General features: G+C 39.9%; 1 protein-coding gene across 30 annotated transcripts in view; it reads right to left on the minus strand.

The window, feature by feature from the left end:
* ANK2 (ankyrin 2) overlaps positions 1–13,334 on the minus strand; it is a gene marked incomplete at its 3' end in the record, with an annotated part of 330,684 nt that overhangs the window by 72,659 nt on the left and 244,691 nt on the right. For all 30 annotated transcript variants that reach the window (XM_081876550.1, XM_081876558.1, XM_081876549.1 and 27 more), the window contains 9 exons: positions 12,217–12,315; positions 11,980–12,078; positions 7,602–7,700; positions 7,144–7,341; positions 4,159–4,257; positions 2,738–2,836; positions 2,087–2,284; positions 1,073–1,171; positions 875–973 (listed from right to left, as the gene is read on the minus strand). In XM_081876550.1, coding sequence (XP_081732676.1) covers positions 875–973; positions 1,073–1,171; positions 2,087–2,284; positions 2,738–2,836; positions 4,159–4,257; positions 7,144–7,341; positions 7,602–7,700; positions 11,980–12,078; positions 12,217–12,315 — 1,089 coding nt within the window. The remainder of the gene's footprint in view (positions 1–874; positions 974–1,072; positions 1,172–2,086; positions 2,285–2,737; positions 2,837–4,158; positions 4,258–7,143; positions 7,342–7,601; positions 7,701–11,979; positions 12,079–12,216; positions 12,316–13,334) is intronic.

Genomic DNA, 13,334 nt, shown 5'->3' on the forward strand with positions numbered 1-13,334 from the left:
AAGAGCAGCTTCCTTTTGCTAGATTTTCAAAGTATGTATCTACCTCTTAGAAGCATGGGAACGAGGTGTTCTTTTTCCTATAGACGGACTTCAAAACTTTCAGCTGCAGAATGCAACTTAAAAAAAAACTGCACTTATGCTGAAAGCAAGTTGGAATGTAAAGGAAAGAATTGGGAAGGGGTTAGAAACTGCAGTTAAGGTTCACTGCTTGCCCCCACATGGCTGCATTGTGGGACAAAGGCCATGCAAGTCAACTGAACTTCTTATCTTGTCCAGAGGGTTGTCAGAGAGTTCTGTCATTCTTGCATCAGCCCACTAGATTTCTTTGCTGGGTTCAGAGGAAGGGGCTTCCCTCCTCTGGTAGTCCAGAGATTTCCATGCTAGGAGCAGAGGAGGGCAGAATGTTCCATTCATTTCCTGCCGACCTGCTCAGTCAACTGCACACAATTCCTTATCAGCTATGGCTTATATACAAGACCACTCTAAAACTTGTATTCATCATTGATGAAGGCATGCCTGAACCAAGATGTGTTTCAGAAAAATCACATCAAAGCACAAGTCTCTGGAGCATTATTCTGCTTCCATTTTATAACAAAATAATCCAAAAATTGAAATCCACATGAGTGATCATCTGTGTCTGCTTCTCATACATGCACATGTGTCCCTAGTCCACAAACAAATTATTAATGGTTCTCAGCTTGGCTTACTGAGTACTGCATTGCAATTTTGACCAAACTGGCTACAGTCAATGGGAACCACATTCTGCTTTCAGCATACTTCCCTGGAACAGTTAAAATACGAAGTGCAAATTACCATCACATGTTTGCAAAGCAGCAAAGGGGAGGGGGAGAGGAAATTATGAACAAATGTTTACCTTTGTCTTTGCATTGACGTTAGCTCCCTGCTTCAGGAGAAAGTTGACCATCTTGATGTTCCCATAGTGACAAGCCACTATTAATGGACTGTAACCCAGCTACAAATAAAAAGCAACCCAAAAAACCACAAAAAATAAGTAGTGAATATGATATCGCACTGGAAATTTATTTTATCATCTTGGAAGTTACTGATATACCTTAGTCTGGGCATCTTTGTTTGCCCCATGTTTTATCAGGATATCTGCTACATTCACTTTATCTTCTTGAGCTGCCAAATGTAAAGATGTCAATCCACTCTGTAAATTAAATATAAACAGTCCTTTATTGTATTATAGATACAGCAGTATTTGCAACAGCTGAACCTTCTGAAACAGTATCAGCAGCAACCAAGCATAAAGCTTTTTACCACAGTCAAGCCTCAGGCATACAAAGGCATGCATGGCAGTAGCTATATCTTCATTGAAGAGAAGATGTCTTCTCACCATGAACATCCTAAGGCTGTGAACTAGTGCTACCAGGGGGCTGGAATCCCATCACTGGAGGGAATCTTAATCACTTACAAGTCAGAAAGACTGCCAGCTATCATTCTGTCTATCACATCCGCCATGACTAGATTTAATTCTAGGAAGCTCACTCACAGCCAATCGCCAATTATGGCCCAACATGAAAGAGCAGCAAGTGTAGATCTGAAGAAGATGAATGCCAAAGGTAGAGTTGGATATCATGAGAGAACTGATAGCACTGAATGCTATGGCCAGGGGCCTCATACACATATTGAACAGGAGAACATCTTGAAGAACATCCTATGAGGACAATGAGCAAATGTCCATCACAATCCTTTGGGGCCTTTCTCTCAGGAATGAACGAAACCTTCCAAGAACAGATCTCCCTACACAACTGACCAACTCCCACAGTCATGCCAACAACATCGCAGCACCAACATAATAAATGCATGAAAAACTCCTCTGTTATTCTATAGGCAGAGAACCAGGCCATGAGAACTGCCTAAGTATGGGACCCAAAACCAAGCAAGTAAGTGTTTTAGAAAGCTTCTACTATCCAGATTTTAGCGGGATAGAAACATATTTATCTGTTTCTGCATATTCAACATACAACAATATTTTTCTGTTAACTGTGTCACAATACTATCCCTTCTTTCATTTTCCAGATAGCATTACGTGGGTTTATTTCCATTAACAGAAAGGCATTACCTTTGTGGCCACGTGGATATTAGCTCCTTTCTCCAAAAGTAAGTTCACCAGGTCAGCATGACCTTCCTGAGAGGCCAGGTGAAGTGGAGTCACTCCTTGTTTGGTCAAAATATTGGTCTCTGCTCCATAGTTCAGCAGGGTTGTGGCTATTTGCATCTGATTCTTCTTAGCAGCAATATGTAGAGGGGTATATCCATTCTAAAAACCAGTTGCTTTGAATTAATATCTATTTGTAATGTCTGCTTTCTTTCACAATAAATATCAATGCACTATTTCTCCAGAAAATGACCATTCTTTTCTTACTTTTACTGAGTCTAAATCCTCCACCTAAGGGAGGAATATTCTTCAGCAAGCAAGAAATCAGCCAGGGATTCTTGTGTCAGATCACAGGAGCATGGGATATTTTTGGGACATCAGTCAGTAGTGAAATCCTCAAAGGTTTGCACATTATTCAAGAACAGGACCATGCAATGGCTTTTCTTAAATCCTGTCAGTCCCCTGGAGATTTCCCCCTAAAGCTTAAAGGTCTACTTCTGTTAGACAGTATGCTATTTTAATGTAACTAATTATTTCATAGATAAAAACAGATAAGCATCACCTATACTGTCAGAACTCCAAGGAAACATTCTTGAATGGAATGGGAAATCTCACCTTGGCAGTAGCATGGGGGGAAGAACCTTTCTCCAGCAACAGTAGGGCCACCTTCTGGTTGTCGTAATGAGCAGCAACATGGAGGGGGGTGAGGCCATTCTGGAAAGGGCGGGTTTATGTTATGGCATTAAGTGATGGTTAGCTCTGCTTCAAGCTACCGTTACATTACAAAAAAATATGTTTAATAAGAAGCGATTGACTGATAACAGCACAACACAAACATCGAACTCAGGGTGAATTATTTTCATATTAGAAAAGTTGCTTAGGAACAGAAAGGGCATTAAAGAAATCGTTAGTTAAGGGGCTTTGCTTTGAAAGCGGATAGGCTATTAATTAATTTAAATTGCCCTAGTTTACCGGTATATATTTTACAACTTTAGCCACACTACTATGCCCTGTAGGCTAATGAGGCTCAAATATGAATTACAGAATGGAGTAAAACAAAATAATTCAGTCTTACCAACAGAATCATTTGTCAGGTTCGGAGGGGGGGGGACTTGATCCATATCACTGTACTTTTATCCTACCAGACTTACTACTGAGAAGTCAATGTGGAATTACATGTTTATGTAATCAGAACAAAAATTTACATTACAGAGAACACGAACTCTGCTGAAAATGGTAGCCCTATCAAGTTCTCTCCCACCTGCTGTGTGCTATCTAGTTCAACTTGCTCTGATATCATTCCCTGCCACTATTGCACATAATCAGCTGTAGCTGGCAGAGAAACATGGAGAAGCTTTACCTACAGATATTGTGGAGTGTGAGTAGGAAATTTGACTTGGGACCAGCACTACTGGCAAGAAACCAAAACTTTTACAATAAGATTGTGCAAAGTGTTCCATATGCATAATTAGACAGTGCTAAGATGCATGCATGAACTCTGCTTGAAGGTTATTACATCTCCAATAACTGCTTTGTGTATTTGGATAGATTTGACTTAGTTTATATGGAGTTAGATACTATTGATTAAAAGTTTTTTTTAAAAAAAATAATTTCAGAACTATGATATCATTCTTGCTAAAAAAATTAACCCCTATCCAGCTACTTTCTGCTGTATTTAATTCCTGCCCTGAGTCTCTTAACCATTTCCCCATATAAGTTCCTGATTTGTTATCTAATTCTACAATTGTGGAATAAAATTTGTCTGTCAACTGCATGTCATTAATTGACTAATATAATATTTCAGATTTGTTTTCTGCAATGCTAATGATATTTCAGTGTTTGTTAACCACACTCCTGTGCATACAAGTCCTTTTTGGTGTCAAAAATTAATTTATGACACTCTTGGGATCATCAGTTGCATTTTATTTATATTAATCTATAAACTAATATATAAATAAAAGCTACTTCTAATAACTGCAATGGAAAATTATTAACAGTATTGACTGGAAAAAGCAAATTCAGACACTAATCCCTACCTTTCCAGATGAATCAGGAGATGCACGGCGCTGCAGCAGGAGTTTCGCCACATCAATGCTTCCATATTTAGCTGCCACATGCAGTGGTGTGAATCCTTTCTAAAAATGTACAGTGGAAAAACCCAAAAACATTAATATAATCTTAATTACTTGGTTTTAAAGAACAATCCCTACATATTCTCAATGCAATAACTGCTTAGCCCTCAAATTAAAAACAAATTTTATCATTAAAGGAAATAAAAAAATTATTAATCATAACTTCCCAAGGGTCCATAGCATATTTCCCAACTTGCTAAGTATTTCCACCCCTAAAAGGAAATATCCCATGCAGGCACTATGTCTGCTAAGTTTCAGGCGCCAAGTGAAACAGTTTTATTTCAGGAGGCCTTTGCACCATCAGTGTTGTTCTAATGTTCTAACCTGAAGTTTAATTTACCGTATTTTTCGCTCTATAAGACGCACCAGACCACAAGACGCACCTAGTTTTTGGAGGAGGAAAACAAGAAAAAAAAATATCTGAATCTCAGAAGCCAGAACAGCAAAAGGGATCGCTGCACAGTGAAAGCAGCAATCCCTCTTGCTTTTCTGGCTTCTGGGATAGCTGTGCAGCCTGCATTCGCTCCATAAGACACACACACATTTCCCCTTACTTTTTAGGAGGGGAAAAATGAGTCTTATAGAGCAAAAAATATGGTATATTTTGAAATTTGTATATTGTAGGTTTCAGTTTTTTTGTAAGCTGCTTTGAGAATTATTATTTTATTATTATTATCTGAAGTTATAGATGCCTTTCTTTCTTTCTTTCTTTCTTTCTTTCTTTCTTTCTTTCTTTCTTTCTACAAAAAGTAAATGAACACAACTTACAAAATTAAGACATCCCACTTATCAAATACATGTTGAAAGGCAGGGTGTGTGTGTTGAGTGTGTGTATACTGTATATATGCAGTATCTGACATGCAGTTGCGCATGTATTCAATTTTGCTATGAGATATTCCTTCTCAGCCACTGCCTTCACAGTACCCCCTGACTGTTTCCTAAACTCCCAGGAGTCTGAAAAAAGCAATTTGTGGATTTGGTAATAGGAATCGTAGGTCAAAATACTCTGTATGCACTACAAGCAGGTTCCTGTACACAATTTTTGTGTCAACTTTGAAGGTGTGTGGACTATTGATAAACTTGAACTCATGTCATATCTTCAAAATGTCTTCACTTCTTTTAACTGGTGTAAAACCATTTCACCTCCAATTTCCGTACTGGATGGAGCATCCTCTTTTGTAACAACCCATATTCTTTACTAGAGAACAATGAATGCAACTATTTAAATAACTGATCAGGTCTAAATCAAGCAACTCTTTAAGAATTAATCATCTGAATACAAGTCACACACACATACACCCCATGTATTTTAGCTGTCTTGATAATCATCTGCCTGTGACCAAACACCTCTTGCTCTGAATCACTGTGCCAGTTTTGGGAAACCAGCACTTAGAAAGTGATATGCTAAGGTGAACAAGGTAATATGGCAATGGTAGCTCTATCAAATATCACTCAGTTTATGCACATATTAAATGTATTATAAACTGCTTTTACTTTACAGTGCTTACAAGCAGGTTTCCTCAAGCTGGTGCCCTCCATAGTTTTTTGGATTCCAACTCATGACCATTGAAACGTCTGGAGGGAAGCATGCTTTTGGAGAATTTACTTTGGTCTAACTCAGGAGTGGCGCTGCAGATTCACTCTCTCAATGCCAACACCATTACTACTTACCTGAGTGGTGAGTGGGCATGGTAGCAGTGAGATCAGAACTGTGCTGGCACAACAACAATGGAGGCAATGAACTCTATCCATTGGTGTGCCTGGGCATCCCTGATCTGACTACTGCCTTGCCCTGTCCAGAGAAGCAGTGACACTGGTGTCAGGAGGACACCGCTCCACTGTGCCAACCACTTCTAACTTAACTATAGCTCTACTATTATTCATATTTAGAGATGCACAAATAAGGCTACTTCTGGTTCATGTCACTCTTGTATTCACAAATAAGCCCTTGCTATCCTATTTCCACTTTTTCTGCATTTTTTCAGAACCTGCGTGAAAATTCACTTCTAAATGTACCTTTCTTCTCAATATTTGGGATGAATTGATCTATCAATCTCAGTTTCTCCCTGTTTCTGATTTTTCCATCTTCAGTTTCCCACATTTCCACATCAGTTTGTGTGGTTTTTTTTAAGAAAATAAGATCCTCAAGAAAATTCATCTGAATTTTAACGTGAATTTCTTCCAATACACACAAAAAAACTTACAAAGCATATTTTCCCTAATAATAAAGCATTTCGTATGTTACTTTCACTAATATATATGCATTTTAATGTAAACTTTTATTTTAGTACATGAAGTTTTGTACACGTTACTTGGCTGAAGAATTGCATTGCAAAATTCGGAGAACTGGAATTTTGAAGATTGGCTATGTTTTGGTTCTTATATTGTTTTGAATGTGTACGTTGGGTAGTTTTGGCCTTAAATGAAATGGAATTTAATTTCTCCCCCATCCCTACTCAAAATACACATTTCTAAATATATTCTGATACTAAGAATTTTCTGAGAGTAAGACCCATTGAGCTCAATCAATCTTCCTTCTGAGTAGACACCAAGTGCTTCTTCATCAAATACTCATCTTTCCTCATCAGGTCTCTCTATCTATTGTATAGGAATAAGGATGCTTGCTTAATTTGATGGTTGTGAATTTTGATATGACCTGACCTGCTCTATGCCTTTCAGATGACTGGAACTTATAGAACTGTGCTGTCAGTTCCAATCTGGAAGGTGTGCATCACGTCAGTTCATATCAGAATTCACAGCAGTCAAATTAAGCAAGCATCCTTTATTTCTGATCTACAGAGAGAGACTTGATGAAAACTTAATGGAAGTTCAATACTAGCATTAGCCAGCTCACTATTAGACTGTTTGTACCAAAACTTCAGATTTTACCTTGGTAGCCAAAGAGTGTGCTGCGCCTGCTTCCAAAAGAACTGATGCTACATCAACTTGACCTTCTCGGGCGGAGATGTGCAGCGGTGTATACCCATTAGTAGTTGCTGCATCTGGGTGTGCCATGTGTTGCAGCAACAGCTGGACAATTTCTGTTTTACCCAAGCGAGAGGCAATATGCAATGGGGTCTGTTCCTCCTACAACTCAAAGCAGGACAGAAGTTAGAGTGGGACTGTTGTTATTAAAGATGAAGCCTCATTTTCCCCAGTTTCAAATAATTATTCTACATGTGTTCAAAAGGTAGATACATACAGAATGTTTCCTGCACTACAAATAAATCTACAAAATTACCCAAGGGCTGGGAGTGGGGGACAGGGGGACGACCTGTAGATAGCACACTCAGAAACTCTTCTGCTTTTGTAATAAAGTGCAGAGGTAGATATATGAAAACACCTACCCTTGCGCGTGCATCAACTAGTGCACCATTCCTCAGGAGGCAGCGCACCACTTCCACCTGTCCTGCACGAGCAGCCATATGTAATGCAGTCTCACCACGCTGAAAAAAAACAAGCCAGATTTTTTAATGTGTTAGCCAACCGAATGCAAACCTTATTAGTTTCATTCATACTGGTCAATGTTCAGTGCAATGGAAGCAAATCCTCTACTCCTAATATCCAAAAAGTCAGTAATGCAAAGCCAGTAACAACGTAAGAAAACTATGCTGGATTTGGCCAATGGCCCGTCTAGTTCAGCATCCTGTTCTTCCATCGGTCAACCAGATGCCTGCAGAAAATCTGCAACATGAGTGCAAGAGCTCTGTGATCTCCAGCAATTGGTATTTGGCGGCAATGCCTCTGACCATGGAGGCAGAATATGAGTGATGAATGTCCTCTTAGTGGTGCAGCAATAAAAGTGCTAGCACATTTGCAAAGCTAAGCAAGATCCGATATGGTTTCAAATTGGATGGGGGACCATGCACTGAGATTCCTGCATTGCAGGGGGTTAAACTAGATAACCCTCAGGGTCCCTTCCAACCAGTGCTTTTTTCTAGAAAAATAGGTGCTGATACTCACCATGAAGTTGTTACAGTGTCACAATTTTTAACAACAACAACCAAAAACAGTGCCTGTACTGCATACTCTTGAGTACCCCCTGAAAAAAACCCCAACTGCTTCCAACTATGATTCCATTTAGCGATTCCTCCTAAAATGCCACTGCTGAGCATGTCTTTGAGGGCCATATATCTAGAAACAAGAGGCTAGATTAATCTTCATCAATCGGGGGTGGGGGGGAGGCACTATCCCTCCAGCCAGAGAACCTGGAGCTGCTGTTCTTGGACTTATGATGACATCATTGAAGACCCAGAAGGAGGATAGGGGTGGTTGGGCCCCTTTAATCAAAGCAGCACCTTTCTGCTTTGGGACTCACACTTAGGATGCACCTATTGCTGCTTCTATATAGGGCTGAGTCCCAGTTTGCTCCTTGCTGAAGTAACATTGAACTGCTGTGTTTCTAGAGCACAGCCTGAGCCCTGCATTCAGTGGGAACCCTTTCCCTCACCTTGAGCTAGCACATTTTGCCCAGTATCTAGCCTGAACCTCACCCTGTACCCAGCCTGAGTTCTGCTTTGCCTCACCCATCTCCACCTCAATCTTGTCTCTACCAGCAGCCCAAATAGGGTGGAGATGTGGACAGGAGAGAAATAACCCTGCTCACAACCAGCAATATATAACCCCCTGATGAAGAGACTATAATTCAGTTGATAGGACACAACATGACTAGGTCATCTCTCTGGTGGTTGAGCATACTTAGGTCACACAAGAGGGAACTTGGTTACGCGAACAAAGTAAAAAGGGGACTTTATACAAAAAGGAACCACCCTGTGCAATAAATATATGAAGAACACTGATAAAATTTCTCTTTGCATAACTAACACAGGTATTTTGTGTTCAGGACTCCAAACACAAACACCCAACAGCTAACTTTCATGCTACTCCTACAACTGGGGGTGCAAGGACAGAGCACATCACAGAGATAAGAAAGAGGACAAGAAATATCTGTGCCACAGAGTATATGCTGCAGTTATCTCCTGGCCCTCTCCTCCTTGCTATATGTAAGAGGGTTTTGCCTAAACCAGGCATGGCCAAATTTGGCCCTCCAGCTTTTTTGGGACTACAATTCCCTTCATCCCTGACCACTGGTCCTGTTAGCTAGGGATAGTGGGAGTTGTAGTCCCAAAACAGCTGGAGGGCCAAGTTTGGCCATGCCTGGCCTAAACTATGTTAATGAACAAATCCCCTTCCCAAAAGTATCTCCCACACAGGAAATACAAGGGTTATCCCTCATCCAGGTAAGCTCCCTAAAGTTGATTAACAGATACTCTATTCCAACCATCATTACTCTGGTTTAGTCATGCTGGCCACATGACCCGGAAAGCTGTCTGAGGACAAACGCCAGCTTCCTTGGCCTGAAGTGAGATGAGCACCACACCCCATAGTCAAGTTTGACGGGACTTAACCGCCCAGGGGTCCTTTCCCTCTACTCCTGCTAAATACTCTTGCCTGGGGACATGGAACAAAACAATCTCTGCACGCATAGTTTGCATTTAGGTGTGCATTCACAGCTTTATAAATAATTACCATATTTTTCCATCTATAAGACGTGGACTCCAATTCAAGAAAATGGGGGAAGAGCTATCCGTGTATAAGATGCCCCCAAATTTTGGACATTATTTTTTAGGAAAAAACCCTAGTCTTATACACGGAAAAATATGGTATTTCTTAAGCCACTTCCAAGCATTCTAACAACACACACCTCCCTACTCCATAAGGCAAGACTTTTGATGTGGTGATCTTGGCTTCTGTTATACCAGACTTCCCTGGTTTGGATGTAATAGCATATGGCTTGATTCAAACCATGATCTTTGCATCAAAGCTGTCACACAACAAGAAGAGGAGTAGGGAGGGGACAGAAGTAAATGGCCATAGTGGATTATGCTTATTTCAGGTCAGCTGCTATACTTAGCCTGCAACTTCCTGCTAGAACCCTCTAGTTCCAGATGTATCACGGTGTTTCTACAGATCTTTCCATAATCCAAAACGTATTATTCACATTAGAATGGTTCCATGAATCTCCATGAGACTTTTAGTTTTGCAGACCATTCATGTTAAATTTAACTTCTGAAAACAATAACTGATTCAACTGTCAAGTTTAAGTGATAATAGGTAAAGGTAAAGGGACCCCTGACCATTAGGTCCCATCGTGGCCAACGCTGGGGTTGCGGCGCTCATCTCGCTTTATTGGCCAAGGGAGCCGGCGTACAGCTTCCGGGTCATGTGGCCAACATGACTAAGCCGCTTCTGGCGAACCAGAGCAGCGCACGGAAACGGCGTTTACCTTCCCGCCGGAGCGGTACTTATTTATCTACTTGCACTTTGATGTGCTTTTGAACTGCTAGGTTGGCAGGAGCAGGGACCGAGCAACGGGAGCTGACCCCGTTGCGGGGATTCGAACCGCCGACCTTCTGATCAGCAAGTCCTAGGCTCTGTGGTTTAACTCACAGCGCCACCCGCCTCCCTGTGGAGTGGGTTACAAATTGCTAAATCACTGGGATATAAAGATGCTTTTCTATTCACTTCTCTAATTGACAAATGGTGAAGCTAGACTCACTGTATCCAACGGGAGCTGACCCCGTCACGGGGATTTGAACCACCAACCTTCTGATCGGCAAGCCCTAGGCTCTGTGATTTAACCCACAGCGCCACCCATGTGATAATACCAAACAATAATTAGGTATTAAAAAATTCAGATTGAAATGTTTTTACCGTCTGTTTTATGCTCCTTGGTTATTTTCCCAGCTGTAATTTTGTTAACTTAATTTCCATGAATAAATTATACACGGCAAAATTAACTGTATGTATAAATAGAGAATTAGGACTGGCTTCACTTAAGCAATCTTGATTGTTAGTAATAAATATTATAAAAGGCTATTTTGCCTTTACACTTGGATGATTTAAGCATTTGGCAAATAGCACAGGCAAAAGTTGAATCTGACACATAATTAGATTTGGGCTGCAATCTTATACTTACTAGGAACTAAATCTCAATGAATTCAGAACAACGAACTTCCATATAAACATGTTTAGAATGAATTATTTTCTTTCAAGGGCATTCAATTTTTTAATCAAAGTTTATTTTGAAGACTATTTATGGTAGCATAGAGGTATGTTTGTTTATGTACACAAACATTTATTACTATAGTCAAGTCAAGTCTGCCAATACCACAAAGGTGTCATTTTTTTTTAAAGTTAAGGAACCTGAAATTTGTTAATCTATTGCATTTATATAATACCTTTTTCTCCAAGGAGCTCAAGGTGGTTCTCCTCCTCCTCCTCACCATTTAATTTCCACAAAACCCTGTGTGATAGGCTAGGCTGAGAGACAGTGACTGGCCCAAGATCACCCAGTGTGTATTATGACCAAGTGGGGATTTGAACTCTGGTCTCCCAGGTCCTAGTCCAACACTTTAACCAGTACACCACACAGGCTCAAAGCAACATTGCAGCTTAAACACTTAAGATATTCTTTATCGAGGTTATATATATATATATATATATATATATATATATATATATATATATATAAAATAACTAAACCAAAGACAGACAGAAGAGCAAAAGACAGAAAAACACATACTCCCCCCCCTTTTGTATGCATTTATGCAAGACAGATTTATAGGGAAGTTTAATAAATTAACAATACCAAATGTAACATTTTGGGTAACACAAATGGCAGTGCAGCAAAACTATGATTACTCAGATGTAAGCCATACTCACAATGTTAGTGACATCTGGAGAGGCTCCATTCTGCAGCAGCAGGAGAACTATGTTCAAATGCCCCATAAATGCAGCCACATGTATTGGTGTAAGGCCCGACTGTGAAATAAAGCAACAGCAATTTTACTCCCCTGCAGAGCGCCTTTAGGATCTTCCTCATTTATTTAAAAGGAGAGTGCGGAACTAAGAGAAGGAAGAAATAGTGGGGAGAGATGCTTCTTTAGGAAATTTCTCTACCTCTGTTATAGCTTGGATAGAAGCCCCGTATTTCACCAGCAGTTCCATGACTTTAATGCGATTTTTCTTGCAAGCAATGTGCAGTGGAGTAAAACCATTCTGTGCAAAAGACAATCAGGTTAGTTATAGCATGCACCCCTCAGTTCTCATACAGCGTTAGATTATCAGATTTTCTTCAGTAACGTCAGGTTCCGACATACTGAAAAAGCATATACTCCAGGGCCAGTTTATTCCCATTTAATCCCAGCATGAGTGAAGACACAGAATTTGTGAAGCTAAAGTGCCTTTTTGAAAATACAAAATGTGTCCCATCCGCAATTTAATTTGTGTGGTGATCTTCACATGAAAAATAGTGCTATCCCAAAATGTGTAAATATGATTTTAAAATACCATTTTGAAAAGTCCTTCACACATAACCATTTTGAAAGTAAATACTCCATAACTTTCCCCCTTCTTTTTATTTTAAATATTAGGGAAAAAATGGGGGGGGCATCTCTTCACATCTCTGATTTACTCTAAGTTTTAACTGTCTCACTAATTAATGCCTGTGTTAGAGAAGCGAGAATGAATGGTGGTGTTGCTTGGCTGTTCTTTTTCTAACAGTTGCTAAAAGGTAATGAAAACATATCACCACTCCTGACTGAAGCCACTTATGTTTGACAATTAGCTTAGGCGTGACATTGGTCTCTAATGACTAAGTTCAGTAATTTAATAGTTTAAAAATCTGTTGAAACACACCAGAATTATCTGTTGTTTTATTTGAAAATGTGAAATCATACATTGTGTGTGTATGTTTTATAAAAAAAAAAAAAAGCTGAGTCATCTGGTTTATCATGGAAAAATCGAGAACAGGGCTCTTTTCTGATATCAGATAACACAGCTACTGCTTAAAGGATCATATATGCTAGGGCTTTCTTTCTCACAAACCTCTGGGGACAGGGCAAGCATGAGCAACCCCTTTCTCAGGCTGACACTTGGCAGCTGTAACCTGTGGTGAGTTAGCAGTGCACTTTTGCCACTCCATGCAAGATTCACTATTTGACATGCCAAAAGTAACATTTGAAGTGGGATGTCAAAACGCGAATATTGCACATGGCAGTAAAGACAGCATGAACTGA

The sequence above is a fragment of the Podarcis erhardii genome (genome assembly GCF_964252035.2).
Source record: "Podarcis erhardii genome assembly, chromosome: 9".
Taxonomy (NCBI): domain Eukaryota; kingdom Metazoa; phylum Chordata; class Lepidosauria; order Squamata; family Lacertidae; genus Podarcis; species Podarcis erhardii.